Genomic DNA, 16,850 nt, shown 5'->3' with positions numbered 1-16,850 from the left:
GTGCAAACAATAACGCAGACCCGCTACGGAATTCTTCCGAGTCATGGACCGCATCGAGCAAACCAGATGAATGGTTGCATGCAATGAGAGAGGGAGGAGGTTACTATTTGCAAAGCAGAGCACTTGCGGTTAGTAATAAGTTGATTCTATTTCAGTACCGTACCGTCATCGTCGTCGTCGTCCTCCTCGTAGGTCCATCAAGTCCAATTCTGACGAAGATTTTCCGTTCGAGTGAAAACCAGACACGCTGTGCGCTGTTGGTGCAATGGGAATGCACTGGGTGGGTAGAACATAGCGAAGATTTTCCCATCTACCGAGTTACCCTCCGAGATGGGTATGCTGCGCTCTGTTCAGGATCGCCGGTTTGCAACAGGCGGAGTCTGCATCTGCCTGCCTGCACTACTGCACTTAGCAGATGATGAAACTGTCTGTCTGAGTGACGTTGATGATTCTGCGAGAATAACAGCTGTTGTAGAACATCTATTTATCCATGCGGTTGATACGGCCCTCTTCATTCATTACATTTAATTACGTTATGATGATTGTGGAGGTTTCACAAGCATTTTACTACACTGGAACCGCTTTTTATGCCCTGTGCTTGGGGTTCAAAAAAGGGCAGGGAAAGAGGAAGTTTTTTACACATCACATCAGGGTTTTCATGAGGAGACTTAATACGCGAGATGGAGCCACGAGTGTTCCTAGGAAGTTCTCAGAGAGCTAAAAAAGTAGGTACCCAGGGCCTACTGAGACGTTTCAGAGGGTTGTTTCAGGATTTTTTTTTATCTGTTTTAACGAGATTTTTAGCCCTAGGCTAGTTCATCTCGGGACCCACGCTTTACTTCCCTTCCGAAGGAAGATCTCATATTTTGTGAGTTTGTCGGGAGTGGGATTCGATCCCAGGTCCTCGGCGTGATAGTCACGTGTTCTAACCATCCAACCAGGTGCGCTCCACTCTTTTGTTTCAGGAAATTTCATGAGCCTTTCAAAGATATTCCTACATTCCTATAGGATTTTCAGGGACGCTTCAAGAGTTTTTTATGGGCGATTCAGGGGAGCTTTGAGCGGGAAAGTTCTAGTGAAGGAAAATTATGCTTATAATAAAACTCTAGACATACATGTGAGTTTTACCAGCGATATGGGTGGGGGTTTTCATGTCTGAATACAAATACACCTCGAAGTCATAGAAGAACCTTCAGTTTACATTGGTCGACCCCTTCATTGTTGTTTTAGTGCATTATGCATTTAAGCAAAGATCCATGGTGGTCTCCCAGCAAATCGTCGTCCATTAGGTTGTCCATCCTACGCTTCATCTGAAAACTGTACCAACCAAACCAGCCATCGGGTAACAACAATATGTGGGCGTAAACATCCGAACTTTTGACCACTATGATGATGATTTCGGAAGGGGGGGGGGGGGTCCAACTGGTGCAGCTGAATAATGCATTAACAATGGCGCACAAACACATTACCTTCAGAGGTGTAGGTTGCAGAAAGTGGTTCACAAGTTTATCGCTTTATCAGTCCAGTGACCGCCGGTTGGTTGGTCATTCCGGAGCCGGTGTCGGTATAGAGTAAATGATTGATGCCCCTTCGGGTGGGGGCGATGCTGTGCAGACAGACATTTCGGTGCCATTTTGCTGCATCAGCTTTCACAACGAACGGTTGTGCTATGGTGAACGGACTTCGAAAAATGTTCATATTGTGGGTGGCATAAATGATGGCTCAGAGAAAGATGCACGCGAGCAAGTGTGAATTGATGTTATGAATTTGTTAATAACTGATATTTTTATCTTCTGGTTTCATTATGGTGTGTCGCAAAAATATTAAAGAGGGGCTCTAACCCTTCGGGACCGAAGGGTCACATTATGACCCAAATGAAAAATGGCTGTGTAAAATCACCCACTCGATTAAGGAGAACTGTGTCTTAGTTACTGTATACATGCGCTCAAAAATTTCGACAGCTATCACCACGCGTCGAAGTCGAACGCCGCGGCTCAACGTCGAGCAACTTCGTAACGTAGAAGTGGCTCAAGACTACGCGCAGCAGTTAGCTGTGGCCCTACCTCTGGAAGAGCAGCTTGGCGCAGCTACACTTGAAGATGGCTGAAGGGACATCCGATCCACCATAGGTAGTACCTCGGCTACAGCACTAGGCTTCGCGACTCCGAATCACAGAAACGACTGGTACGACGGCGAATGTGAACAGTTGAAAAACGAGAAGAATGCAGCATGGGCGAGAATGCTGCAACATCGTACGAGAGCGAATGAGGCACGTTACAGACAGGCGCGGAACAGGCAGAACTCAGTCTTCCGGATGAAGAAGCGCCAGCAGGAAGAACGAGATCACTAAGCGATGGAAAAGCTGTACCGCGCTAAGGACACACAAAAGTTCTACGAGAAGCAGAACTGCTCGCGCAGAGGCTTTGTGCCACAAGCCGATATGTGCCGAAATAATCACGGGAATATTCTCACGAGCAAGCGTGAGGTGGTCGAGAGATGGCGGCAGCATTACGATGAGCACCTCAATGGCGACGTTGCAAGTACCGAAGGTGGCGTGGTAACAGATCTAGGAGAATGTGCACAGGACGAAAGACTTCCGGCCCCTGACCTCCAAGAGATTGAGGAGGAGGTTGGTCGGTTGAAAAACAACAAAGCCACTGGAGCAGATCAACTACCAAGAGAGCTTCTAAAATACGGTGGAGAAGCACTGGTGAGGCAACTACACTGGGTCATTACCAAGATTACCAAGTGTCTCATCTACAACAAGAGCGACAAGTTGGATTGCGGGAACTACCGCGCGATCACACTACTGAGCGCTGCCCACAAGATACTCTCTCAAATTTTATGCCGCCGTCTATCACCGATTGCAAGAGAGTTCGTGGGGCAATATCAGGCTGGATTTATGGGTGAACGGACCAGATGTTCGCCATCCGCCAGGTGTTGCAGAAATGCCGCGAATACAACGTGCCCACACATCACTTGTTCATCAATTTCAAATCGGCGTATGATACAATCGATCGAGAACAGCTATGGCAGATTATGCACGAATACGGATTCCCGGATAAACTGATACGATTGATCAAGGCGACGATGGATCGAGTGATGTGCGTTGTTCGAGTATCAGGGACACTCTCGAGTCCCTTCGAATCTCGCAGAGGGTTACGGCAAGGTGATGGATGGTCTTTCGTGCTTGCTGTTCAACATTGCTTTAGAGGGTGTAATAAGGAGAGCGGGGATAAACACGAGGCTCCAGGGAGGAATCAGCACGTCCGCCACCCCGAATTTATATCGACGGTGATGAAATCGAGGCGATTGAAGAATTCGTGTACTTGGGCTCACTGGTGATCGCCGACAACGACACCAGCAGATAAATTCAGAGGCGCATTGTGGCAGGAAATCGTGCTTATTTTGGACTCCGCAGAACTCTATGATCGAATAAAATTCGCCGTAACACGAAGTTAACTATCTACAAAACGCTGATTAGACCGGTCGTCCTCTATGGGCACGAAACATGGACCCTACGTGCAGAGAACCAACGCGCCCTTGGAGTTTTCGAATGGAAAGTGTTGCGTACCATCTACGGCGGAGTGCAGATGGAAGACGGGACTTGGACCACGAGCTGCATCAGCTGCAGAGATTACCAACCATCGTCCATACCACGAAAATCGGGTGGCTACGGTGGGCGGGTCACGTCATCATGTCGGATAGCAACCCAACTAAAATGGTACTCGAGAGTCATCCGACCGGTACAAGAAGACGTAAAGCGCAGCGAGCTAGGTGGGTCGACCAAGTAGAGGACAATCTGCGGACCCTACGCAGAATGCGGAACTGGAGACAAACAGCCATGGACCGAGTGGAATGGAGTCGGCTACTATGTACAGCAGAGGCCACCCCGGCCTTAGCCTGATCGGTAAGGTAAGGTAAGTTAATATTAAACGACCTTTGACTTATGGTTCTTTACCCTTACTATTGTGTGGGGTGGTCATCGCGACCAAATAAATCATAATCGCGATGAAGACTGCGACGTGTATCTTTATTTAACTAGTGGATCATATCACCTACCAAAGGTGGCTCCAAGATCCACACCTTGCCCTAGCCTACTAACAAATACTCCTTCCCGAGGCAACTTTGGGGATGCTGTGGATTCCACGGTTTCTAGTAACAACGGTTGTCGAACTAACATTCCTTCCCTTTGTGTACATTGAGAGCGCGTACCTATTCCCAAGCACCATTCATTGGTCCTCTGTGCAATTTCAAATGTTCTGGTCAATCACGGAGTAGCAACTACGATGTGTACGGTTATCTTTGCTTTGCTGTCCTTTTCAGAACTTGTATAACAAATTCCTCTAAGAACTCCCCCATAGGCATCCCCCAGGAGTTCTTCCATGGATTCCTGCAGAAAACCTTCCAGGGGTACCTTTTATTGAGCGATTTCCTCAAGAATTCCACCAGTACCTTTGTCTGCAGTTATATTATTTTTTTTTACAGAAATTCCACAATGAATTTCTCCAGGAATCCCTATAGAAGTTGTTTAAGTATTTTTTTCTTGAAACTACTTCCAGAGTTCTTCAAGTATTTCCTCAGGTATTCCTCCAGGCATTCATCCAAGAATTCCTCCAGAGATGTTTTCAGACATTGCTACAGGCAGGGATGGCATAGCATGTTTTGTCTTGCAATTCTTGCTTAAAAAATTCAAGATTTTTTTCTAGGAATCTCTAAAGGTATCAACAGGAGCTTTAAGGAATTGCTCCAGACAATGCTCCAGGAAGTTCTTCTTGGGCAATCTTCAGGATTTCTTTCAAGAATTCTGCCAGGTATTTTTCGTGCAATTTCTGAAAGAACTTTGAAAAAAAAAATCCCAGGAGAAATATCACAAGGCATTATTGGAGAAGCCCTTGTAAGAATTTCAGATGAAATCTCTGTAGTATTGTAAAGATATTATTAGAGAAATTCATAAAAAAAATCATGGCCGAATTTTTGAAGTAATCCCCTGAAGCAATTTCTGAAAAACCTCTTCCATATATAAGAGACTCTATATTTTTTAGGGTATCCAGAAGGAATCCGAGGAGAGATTCCTAAAATAATCGTTGAATAAATTTCTAGTAGAGCACCTGTGGAACTCTTACAAAAATCCTTTGAGGAATATATGAAGCAAAATCTGGGAAATTCGTGAAGATATGTGGTCACGCGAGGGTTAACCGAGAGAGTATATGCGAGAAGATGAAACATGTTCCACAATTTCTAACTCTATCGATCCTCGTTTGTTACACGCTTGCACTATTGCCATTTCAACCGAACTGAATAATGATAAGAGATAAGAGAATGAGATATTTGAGTATACTAGGAGTAGACCAATTCTCTCATGGTCAGCTGATCGTGTACATAGCATAAAAAAGTTTAGTTTTGTATCAGATTCGCCGGGAAATAGACGTCCTTTGTATCGACACCTATCGTTCTTCAATAAACCGTAGAAGTTAAGTGTACAGTTACTTTCAATAAGATACGTCGCGAAGTGATTATTTCAGTGTCCGAAGTCTGATCCGTTTCCCGCGCGCATAAACATTTTGGTCTTTCGAGCCGGATCGAGGACGGCCAGGATTGGTTTTCGGACACGGGACCCGTGAACTTTAGTAAAAGTGTGTGAACTGTGAATGCACTCCTGTGGAGCACGACAGTGCAGTTGCAATAGACTTGCGAGAAACATTGAACTGTGCAGTGGACAGTAACGGCCACGGAAGGCTACGAAATTTCGTGAAACTGCCGTTTGTGAGGAAGAAAGTGGCCTACCGCCCGTGAAGAAAGGCCGGCCGTGAAGATAGTGCCATTTTGGACGCGGTCAATCGCCATCGCTGGAGCAGTTCGAGCGCCATCAAGGGCAACAAAGGATCCCCAGACCGAGCGCCATCGAGGAAGAACCTGAATAGCAGCGGAGCAACGGAGGTCGGCGCCATCGTAGATTCAACGGAGCTCCAAATTGAATACGGTGAAGTTATTGTATGTGCATTGTGACGCTGGCTTGTTGCATGTGGCCAAACGAGACAAGGCTGAAAATAAAATTTGTAAATGCATGTGAGTCTTTTCTTTGGCAAGGTGCATGAGTTGTGTCCGCTTTCCTGTTGGTCTCGAAGTTCCGCTTGGGTCTGTTGGTTGTTGTTCTCTGTGGTTGATCCCCCCTCGCTGCTGTTATTGGGTTGCACAGTCCTAAATCTGTCTGTTTGATTCGCGATCGTGGAACGTCGAGTAGATCTGTCACAGTGAGATTAAACCGGTGATTGGTGATCAGTGCGTGATTAAATTAGATTAGATTTGACCAGTGCAGTGATGGCCAGTGATTTGCGAACATTGTTGAAGCGTGAACGCTTGCTTCAGCAAAAGGTGGCTATCGTGGAGAAGTTTGTGATAGCATTTGACAAGGATCGTGACGAGTGTGAAGTAGAAGTGCGACTTAATGGCCTAGAAGAAGTGTATGTGGAGTTTTTCGTGCTACGTGAGAAGATTGAGTTGCTGATGGAGGATGAAGGGGACGATGGAGACGACATCGATCCTGCTGAGAAGGATGCAACTAACCGTGAACAACAGAATTTTCTTGCCGCCGAAAACTTCGAAAACCGCTACTGCAAGTTGAAAGTTGCCCTGTTGAAACTGCTTCCACCAAAGGATCCACCCCAGCGCAGCAGTGGAACCCCTGCTGAGCAAGCCACTACTCATTCCAAGGTGAAGTTGCCGGAAATAAGCTTACCTGTGTTTAGTGGAAAACTAGGAGAGTGGGTGATGTTCCGTGATACTTTCCGCAGCCTAATCCATCAAAACGGGCAGTTGAATCCGATGGATAAATTTACCTACCTGAGGACGTCGCTTACGGGAGATGCTCTGAAGGAAATCAACACCATCGAACTCTCGGCTGCCAACTATGAGGTTGCGTGGAAGGTTCTCCAAGAACGCTATGAAAACAAGAAGCTGATCGTTAAAGCGTATTTGGATGCGCTGTTTTCACTGGAGCCACTCAAGAAGGAGTCGTACGACGGACTGAATCACCTCGTCAGCGAGTTCGAAAAGAACTTGCAGATGTTGGACAAGGTAGGCGAGCAAACAGCCCAGTGGAGTACTATTCTCGCCTACATGCTTTGTGCCCGGATGGATACAGCGACGTTGCGTTTATGGGAAGCGCACCATAATTCCAAAAACGTGCCGAAATACCAGGATTTGGTAACTTTCCTTCGCAATCAGTGTTCCGTCCTGCAGTCAATAGCTCCGTCGAAGTCTACCAGTTCCGATCAACGCCAGTCGAAGATTGCTGTGTGCCACGCTGTGGTGAAGATGTCCAACAAATGTCCATTTTGTGGCGAGTCTTGGCATTCTCCATTTCACTGTACCAAGTTCCAGAAAATGAAGGTCACGGAGCGCAACGAAGCGGTGATGAAGAGCAAGCTGTGTCGGAACTGCCTGCAACCTGGTCATTTCTCTAGGACGTGCGATAAAGGTGTCTGTCACCACTGCCGGCAGAAACACCACACCATGCTGCACTTCACCCCGGTAAGATCCTCCGTTCCACCCGCGCAGACGAGAAATCAAGAAGCCAGCCCACAACAACGTCAACCACAATCAAACCCACAGCAACCGAACCAACAAGCACACACTCAGTCAAACAATGCACCCACACACACTGCCAACTCACAAATTAATAGACCACAGCCAAGCACAAGTCAAGCAAACACAAGCCACAACTACGTTGCACTACCCAAGACACCTACCCACAATATTCTTTTGTCAACGGCACTCGTACGAGTCAAAGACCGTTTTGGAAACATTATGCTCGCTCGAGCTTTGTTGGATTCTTGCTCCCAACATTGTCTCATGACTAAGGAGTTCTTGAACAAGCTCAAGTTCCGAGTCTCCCCCACATTCTTATCAGTGCAAGGCATTGGGTCTGCACAGAGTGTGTCTACCAAGCGAGTGAGCGCAGAAGTTTCTCCAAGGTCGCGAATGATTTCTCCGTTCGAAGAAGAGATGCAGTTTTTCGTCTTGCCGAAGCTGACTGTTTCGCTGCCGACCTCCAGTTTCAACCCATCGGAATGGAACCTTCCTGAGTCGACGTTCATGGCGGATCCAGACTTCTACGAATCTGGGCCGGTGGATGTGATAATCGGGGCGGAGTACTACCTGGACTTGTTGGCCGATGGACGGCTGAAAGCGACGGAGAGTGGACCTACACTGCAGAACACTGTTTTCGGCTGGATCGTTTCTGGTCGAGTTCCGCATATCCCAATCAGCGAACCACGTTCCGTAGTCAACGTTTGTTCTACAACGGAGTTGCAAGACCAGCTAACTAAATTCTGGGAGATTGAAACCTGTCGTACGGTCAGCAATCATTCCGTGGAAGAATATGCTTGCGAGGAGATTTTTGCGAAGACGACAGTGCGCCACGAAACTGGGCGATTCATCGTTACACTACCGAAGAAGGATTATCTCGTTGAGAGGCTAGGCGAATCAAGATCCATTGCCATTCGACGACTGAACAGCTTGGAGCGGCGATTGTCGGTGAACCCCGAATTGCGAACACAATACCCCGACTTCATCCAAGAATACCTGGATATGGGTCACATGGTGGAGGTTTCTGAGGACTGTGAAGGAGTTGCATACTACATGCCTCATCATGCTGTCCTGAAGCCAGAGAGCACAACAACCAAACTACGAGTTGTGTTTGACGCTTCGTGCAAGACCTCAACAGGAGTGTCGCTCAACGAGGCATTGATGGTCGGTCCCGTAGTGCAAGATGAGCTAATCAACATAAATCTCCGATTCCGTCTTCATCGTTATGCTGTCGTTGCGGATGTGGCGAAAATGTATCGCATGATAACTGTTTCTGGTCCTGATCGAAAACTGCAGAGGATCGTGTGGAAGGGCAACACCGACCAAGAAATTCGAACGTTCGAGTTGGCGACAGTGACGTATGGAACAGCGTCCGCACCATATCTCGCTACTAGGTGTCTGGTGCAATTAGCAGAAGAGGAAAAGGAATCCCATCCCATGGCAGCAGCCGTTCTGAAGGAAGACTTCTACGTCGATGACATGCTGTCAGGAGTCGACGAGATAGATGAAGGAAAGCAGTTTGTCGAAGAAATGGTGGATTTGATGCAGTCTGGTGGTTTTACGTTAAGGAAGTGGAATTCCAACAGCGAGGAAATATTACGCCACGTTCCGGAGCATCTTCGCGATGATCGAACAATTCTCACGCTAGATTCAAGCGTTTCCACTGTGAAAACGCTAGGGCTACAGTGGGAACCACGAACAGATGCTTCAGCACTCCGAAGTGGAACGAGTCAGATGCTGTAACCAAGCGGACAGTTTTGTCGGATATCTCCCGTTTGTTCGATCCGTTGGGATTGATCGGTCCAGTCATCGTTCAAGCAAAGCTGTTCGTACAGGAGCTCTGGGAGCGTGAATGCAGCTGGGACACTCCATTAAGCGAAGAGTTGAAGGAAAGATGGCTAGAGTACCGCAGAAACATGATCGGCTTGGACGGAATCACGGTTCCACGTTGGATTGGAGTCACAAAGTCACTGGAATCCGTCGAACTACATGGGTTCTGTGATGCTTCACGAAAGGCATACGGCGCGTGCATTTATATCCGAACCGTTGCAAATGATGGTACCGTAGACGTACGGTTGCTTACAGCGAAATCTCGAGTTGCTCCACTAGAGAATCTCAAGAAGAAGAAGAAGTCACTCTCCACTCCACGACTCGAGCTTTCCTCGGCACTGTTACTCGCACATCTCTACGAGAAGGTTATCGACAGCATCCACATGACCGTGGAATCGCATTTCTGGACAGATTCGACGATTGTGAAATACTGGCTGGCGTCAGTTCCCTCCAGATGGAAAGAATTCGTCAGCAACCGTGTATCGGAGATCCAGCACGTCACCAAGGCCGGGACCTGGAATCACGTTCCCGGAACAGAGAACCCAGCAGACATCATTTCTCGGGGCATGGCACCCCCACAGCTACAGTACGAGTCCCTCTGGTGGCATGGACCTCACTGGCTACTCCAAGACCGAGCAAACTGGCCAAATTCTGAACCGGACACAAGTCAACTTCAGCCGTCGATTCTGGAGGAAAAGGGAGCTATTTCGGCACTGTTGCCCAGCGCGGAGCCTAGCGAAATCTTCAGTCGTCGGTCATCACTAACAGATCTTGTGACGCTGGTAGCCTTCCTGCAACGGTTCTGCTTCAATGCGAGAGCCACAAATCGGGAGCGTCGCAAGCAAGCTCATCTTACGCTCGCCGAACGTGACGCAGCGCTTCGTTTGCTAGTTTGCCTCGCCCAGAACGAATCCTTTCCGCAAGAATACGCCGAATTGTCACGTGGTCGTACGGTTCAAGGTTCCTCCCGTATCGCTTCACTGAATCCCAAGATGGTAGATGGCATTATTTGCGTCGGCGGCCGGTTGCGGAACGCCAAGGTTCCTGCAGGCCGAAAACACCCATATGTCATTGATCATCGTCATCCGTTCACCACGCTCGTCATGGCTGAATACCATCAGAATCTGTTCCACGCGGGCCAACAACTACTAGTGTCGTCTGTTCGTGGAAAATACTGGCCGACAAATGCTCGCAATGTAGCTCGAAAGGTTATCCACGACTGTGTTCGCTGCTTCCGTGTCAAACCGAAGATTCACGAGCAACTGATGGCGGATCTTCCGTCAGAGAGGGTTACACCTTGTAGTCCCTTCCAACGCGTCGGCATTGATCTGTGTGGACCATTCCAAATGAAATATCCTCAGCGTTCTGCCCGTCCCGTGAAATGCTTTGTCGTCGTTTTCGTCTGCCTGGTAACGAAGGCAGCCCACCTGGAATTGGTAGCTGATCAAACGTCTCAGGCATTCCTAGCTTCCCTCAGACGTTTCACGTCACGACGCGGAAGACCGTCTCTCATCATGTGTGACAACGGCAGAAATTTCATCGGGGCCAATCGAGAGTTGACAGAACTGAAGAAGCTCTTCATCGACCAGCAGTTCCAGAACACCGTGGTCAGAGAAACAGCGAACGACAATATAGAGTTTCGTTTCATCCCCGCCCGCTCCCCAAACTTCGGAGGATTGTGGGAGAGCGCAGTGAAGTCCTTCAAAACACTGTTGAAACGAACCATCGGGGCAAGAACCCTGCAGTACGACGAGTTCCAGACACTGCTCACGCAGATTGAGGCAGTTCTAAACTCTCGCCCGCTCACTCCGGTTAGCAACGACCCCAGTGACTACGAGGCTCTAACACCGGGTCATTTCCTCATCCAACGTCCGTTGGCAGCGATTCCGGAGCCGAACCTTGATGGCTTACCGGAAAACCGATTGTCTGCATGGCAAACCGTGCAGCATTTTGTGCAACTCTTGTGGAGGAAATGGTCCACTCAATATTTATCCAACCTGCATAACCGCACGAAGTGGACCAAGAAGCGAGACAACGTGAAGGTCGGAACGATGGTGGTGTTGAAGGACGAGAATCAGCCACCGTTGAGTTGGCTTCTGGGTCGAATAACCGAGGTACACACTGGAGCAGACGGAAATATTCGGGTAGTGACTGTTCGAACGAAGGATGGCAGCTACAAACGAGCAATCTCGAAGGTCTGCATCCTTCCAATCAGCGACAATTTCCAATCGTCAGCAGGGGAGAACCAGGACTCCTCCACCGGCGGAGGTCGAAAGGCCTCCGCAGACCAGTTAAGTTAAGTATTTTATCGAATTTCAAAAGGTTAATCGGCTCATTTTTCATTCGTAGCCACATTCCGTCCTCGTTTCCAGTCCAAGAAACGATGGAAGTCAGTCACTATTCAATCCGGTCTCTCCAATTATCGAGGTAATCTGTTTTGTTCTGGTGGTGGTTTGCATGAACGGTGCATGTAGCAGTCGGTCTGAACTAGGTTCAGCATTGTCCAAATTTGTCCGTGAAGTCAGTTACTGTGGCAGTCCTAGACTGCACTATCAGAAACCCTGCTAAACACTATTCCACGCTTGGTTATTTGAGGTACAAGTACGCGAGCCCGCAGCGGATATAGAAGAGCGCTATTCATCCTCCAGGAACCAACGAAGAGGTCGTCAACGAGTATGGCCAACTCGTACAACGGTCTCGGCATTTTGATGTTCCGTTAGCGCATGAGCAACTCGCTAGCAAGTACCGACAATCACCATCGTGACGTGTAGGGGTATCATCAGCGCCTGGCGGCGCCGCGGAGACCAACTGGCCTCCGTTCCAGGCAAGTCATTGTTTTGTTCAGTAATTCAGTTTAAAAAAGCACCCGTTCATTTGATTCATAGCACCGCCGACGGTGGCCACAGGGGCCCCGTCTTGTCATCATCGAAGACGAACCACCACCACGGAGAGCAACCGAGTACACAAACCATCCAAAGGTTCAACGTACCGCGTCAGCATCCACGCGTACAGAGCATCTACCAACCGAAGAGTCACTATCCACAAACCTACAACGAAGAAGATCCCAATTAAGCTCGATGAAGCACAGCAGCGAGAAAGATCCAGCATCCAGGTCCAGAGCAAATCCATCCCACGTCCATCATGAAGTCCAGTCCCATCCACGTCGAACAGCATCAACGGCAGCAGTTCAATGTTTACCGACGAGTATGGGTCAAGGTCGTGCCGTTTCCAATCGATGTCGAAGCAGTAGCAGAACAACACGTCCAGCTCCAGCAGCAGCAGAAGTATATAATGCGGTCAACCCGGCGACCGACAGTGTTCAATGTATGAAGAAACAATGTGAATTCCAAAACAAACCAATACAGATAGCAGTAGATAAGTTTAGCGTAGGGTCAGGTAGTATTTTTGAAATCTCCAAGATTTCAAGGCGGCCGGCATGGTCACGCGAGGGTTAACCGAGAGAGTATATGCGAGAAGATGAAACATGTTCCACAATTTCTAACTCTATCGATCCTCGTTTGTTACACGCTTGCACTATTGCCATTTCAACCGAACTGAATAATGATAAGAGATAAGAGAATGAGATATTTGAGTATACTAGGAGTAGACCAATTCTCTTATGGTCAGCTGATCGTGTACATAGCATAATAAAGTTTAGTTTTGTATCAGATTCGCCGGGAAATAGACGTCCTTTGTATCGACACCTATCGTTCTTCAATAAACCGTAGAAGTTAAGTGTACAGTTACTTTCAATAAGATACGTCGCGAAGTGATTATTTCAGTGTCCGAAGTCTGATCCGTTTCCCGCGCGCATAAACAATATGTCAGGAAGAATATCTGAAGAACTTTCTGGAGAAATGCCTGAAGAAATTCATAGAGAAACCTATGTTGGAACTCCCAGAAAAGTTTTTTGAGAAATTATTAAAAAAACAAATCCTGGATAAATCATTGAACAAAATTCTAGGAGAGTTCTCTGAAAATAGTCCTGGAGAAATCTATGTACGTATTTAAGAAAAAAAAGTTTACGAAACGCCTAAATGACTGACGCCTCTAGCTGCACGGCCACGACGCCCACAAGGAATTCTGTAGAAATAGAGGTAGAAATACTTGAAGAGATCCCTTGACGCATATAAAAAAAACTATTTAGATATATCTACAGGAATTCCTGTAGAAAATCCAAAAAAATTTTCTAAATAAATTCCTTAAAGAATTCGTGAAAAAATTCTAAGAGTTGTCCATAGAGGTAATGCCAGGGATATATATGAGGAAATCCTGAAGGATTCTTTGTTTGAAGTCTTGCAGGATTTTCAGGAGGAATTCCTGTCTGAACCACTGGAAGTAATAATTCAAGAATTTCTGGAGGAAGTCCTGCATGAATTTCTGGCTGAATGTCTGAAGGAATTCTTGCGGGAATTGCAATGCTATTTCCTAGAGAAATTCCTGAATAATAGACTGCTTATTTTTGAAAAGTTGTTGAAACATGAATTCGTAAGCTCTTTAGCTCACGCAAAATATGAGTTTTTAAAGATTTAATTTATTTTTTTTGTCCAATTTCAAATCTTTAAGCGGCTTTTGTAGATATTTCAGATGCCTCTCTTTGTTCTGATAAACTATTCGTCAAATTATTCATTTTTAGTATACTTTTCACCCAAAACTGCCAGAACAGAACATGCCTTAAAACCAAGCTTGATAATCCTCCTCGAAATCAAAAGAGTTTTGCAGCATGCTCTAGAGCGGTGTTTTGCTTTTGCCTCATTGCGAGGGAGCAAACGAACCCCAAACAGAGAGACAATAAAAACTGAGCGAGGAAGAGGGGAACAAAAAAAGAGCCGATGAATATTTCGGGTTTTTGAGTGCGATTTTCGCCTCGAGAGTCTTTCTTTGTATGGGAGTAGAACTCGCGAGAGCTTTTTGAGTGTGAGTGGACGTGAGAAACACAACAAGCAATTATGAGTGTTGGACGAACTCCTCGCTGCGCGGCAAGCTCGCACTCTTTGCTGTTGAAGATTTGCGTTGTGATTTCTGAATTTTATTTTCACTCCTCAGAAAATCGCCAAAATCGCTTCCTCATTTTCTCGCGAGGGAGTTTCTGTCAAGCCTGGTCGCACATGAATCCAAAAGTCGTGACAGAGCTGTGAAAGCCACTCTCCACGAGGTGAGTGTAATTTACATTCACCTCGTGGAGAGTTGCCTTCGCAGCTCCGTCACGACTTCGGTATGGGTGTGCGACCCCTACTCTATTCAAACTTTTAGACAAAATCACGAGGCAAAAGTCGTCCATGTATCGATTTTTGATTGCACGCTTCTGAGCTCAGAAAACTGCAAATGAGTGTAACTCTTTGCAAGTGAGTGTTCCCATCCTTGCATATGAGTCTAAAAGAGCTTACGAATTCCAGGTTTCAACAATTTTTCTAAAATAAGCTGCAGCCTACTTTTGGTGGACTTCTTGAAGAAATACCTGTATAAGTTTCTGAGAGATTTACTGAAGAAACTTCTGAAATAATTAACCCTTCAGCGCGCACGCTGTTGTAAAAAGTACAACACTACCAAAAAACCTTGCTTTTTGAATACAGCGCGAGCACGGTACAGTTTCGGTTGCTCGATGGCGCGCGTCCTGGAAGGTTAATAAAAGACCCCGTAAAAGAATTTCTGTTGCATATTGTGAAGGGGTCCAAGAAGAAATTACTGTGGAGCGAACCTGGTGTGTTGGTTATTAAACTTGACCACCACACCGAGGTTCTGGGATCGAATCCCACTCCCAGTTCCCGATACACTTACAAAATGTGGGCTCATCCTTTGGAAAAGGAGTAAAGTGTCGGGTCCGAGATGAACAAGCTCCGAGTTAAATATCGCGATAATAACTGCAAAAAAATACTGAGAGATTTCCTAAACGAAACTCTTGAAAAAATATTTAGTAATCCCTGGCGGAATTTCAGAAGGAACCTATAGAAATCTACCTTATATAATTCTTACAGGAATTTCTCGAGAAAATCTTGACGGAATATCTAAAGGAAGCCCTGGAAGTATTTCTGAAGGAAAGTTTTGAAGAATTTCTGAAGGAAGCTGTAGAATTTTTTTTTCAAGATATCCTTGAAGAAATTTTTGGCGGAATCCTAAAATTTTGTCTTTTAAAAGAAATCTGTATTTCTCATACGAATTTGTGAAAGAATCTGTAAAGGACTAAAGGAATTCTTGGAGAAATTCTGGGAATCCTCTCGAAGAACTTCCAAAGGAAATTCTAAAAGATTTCCTGAAACAATATCTGGAAGATGTTCTGGAAGCACGTTTAAAAGGAATTTGAGGAAGACTTCATGAATGGAACTCCTGAATGGATCCCCAACGGAATTCATGGAGCAATGTTGGACGAAAACCAATGAATGTTTTATATATGAATTTTTCAATAAATTTCTTGGGTTACCTTTAAAAAAGTTTGGAGAAAATATTTTAGAAAACTATGAATTTTCTAGAAAATCCTTGGAAGTATTCTCAAATAAATCTAAGAAGACAATCCTGGCAATATTTCTTAAAAAAATCCCAGGAAGATTTTCTGGAGAAATTTCTGAAAAAGTCCCAGGAAGTTTTTTACAGGAAGTCATGGAGGAATTTCTGTAGAAATTCATTGATATTTATTTTTTCAACTAGTCATCTGATGAAATTTTGAATCAAACCTTTTTTCGAAGAGATTACTAAGATACTTCTGAAGAAATTTCAGAAGCATACAACATTTTCTAAAACAATGTTTTGAGAAATTCCGAAGTAATAGCCAGGGATGGGATCATTCATTTGCAAAGAGTTACATTCACTTGATACTATCTCAGTTCAGAAGCATTTCATCAAAAAACTATGTATGGGTGAATTGAACCTTGTAATTTTATCTGAAAGTCTAGGGATGCGCAACGGTCAACAAGCGCTCGGTACGTACAGCTGTGTTCATAAAAACAGCAGTGAAAGCCGTTTCCTATACAAAATGGTCAACTTTGACATGCTGTAACGTTGTTCCCTATGAGCGATTGAGCTGAAAATTTGACAGCGAACTAAAAATATGGTGAAAATTGTTATAGCAAAATTTGAGAATTTTCGAAGCACGTGGAAAAAAGTTAAACACTATGTGAAATTGATCAAAATAATAGCAGTGTTTGTTTTCATTTTTTTATTCAGCAAACATTTTTAAATTAACCTTAAGCATTAACTTGTAATCAAGACGGAAGCTATTCGAATAGCATGCGAAAATAATTCATGCTTCTTCAAGGTAAAGCTACATATCAATTTATTTACACTGCTATTATTTTGAACATTTTCACATAGTGTTTGACTTTTTTCCTCGTGCTTCGAAAATTCTCAAATTTTGTTATATCAGAATTGACTATATTTGTAGTTCGCTGTAAAATTTTCAGCTCAATCGCTCATAGAAGAACAAAGTTACAGCATGT

General features: G+C 45.5%; 2 protein-coding genes across 3 annotated transcripts in view; both read left to right on the top strand.

The window, feature by feature from the left end:
* Positions 1-16,850, top strand: part of LOC109409873 (GTP-binding protein Di-Ras2) — a 539,614-nt gene that overhangs the window by 342,183 nt on the left and 180,581 nt on the right. The window lies entirely within an intron of this gene.
* Positions 6,322-12,565, top strand: LOC134290941 (uncharacterized). The gene is made up of 4 exons (XM_062858175.1): positions 6,322-9,152; positions 9,239-11,715; positions 11,770-11,847; positions 12,306-12,565. Exons 1-4 carry the CDS (start codon positions 6,322-6,324, stop codon positions 12,563-12,565), a joined length of 5,646 nt encoding a protein of 1,881 aa, XP_062714159.1.

The sequence above is a fragment of the Aedes albopictus genome, chromosome 3 (genome assembly GCF_035046485.1).
Source record: "Aedes albopictus strain Foshan chromosome 3, AalbF5, whole genome shotgun sequence".
Classification (NCBI taxonomy): domain Eukaryota; kingdom Metazoa; phylum Arthropoda; class Insecta; order Diptera; family Culicidae; genus Aedes; species Aedes albopictus.
Note: the sequence above shows the minus strand (reverse complement) of the source record. Positions and strands in the feature narration are given on the sequence as shown.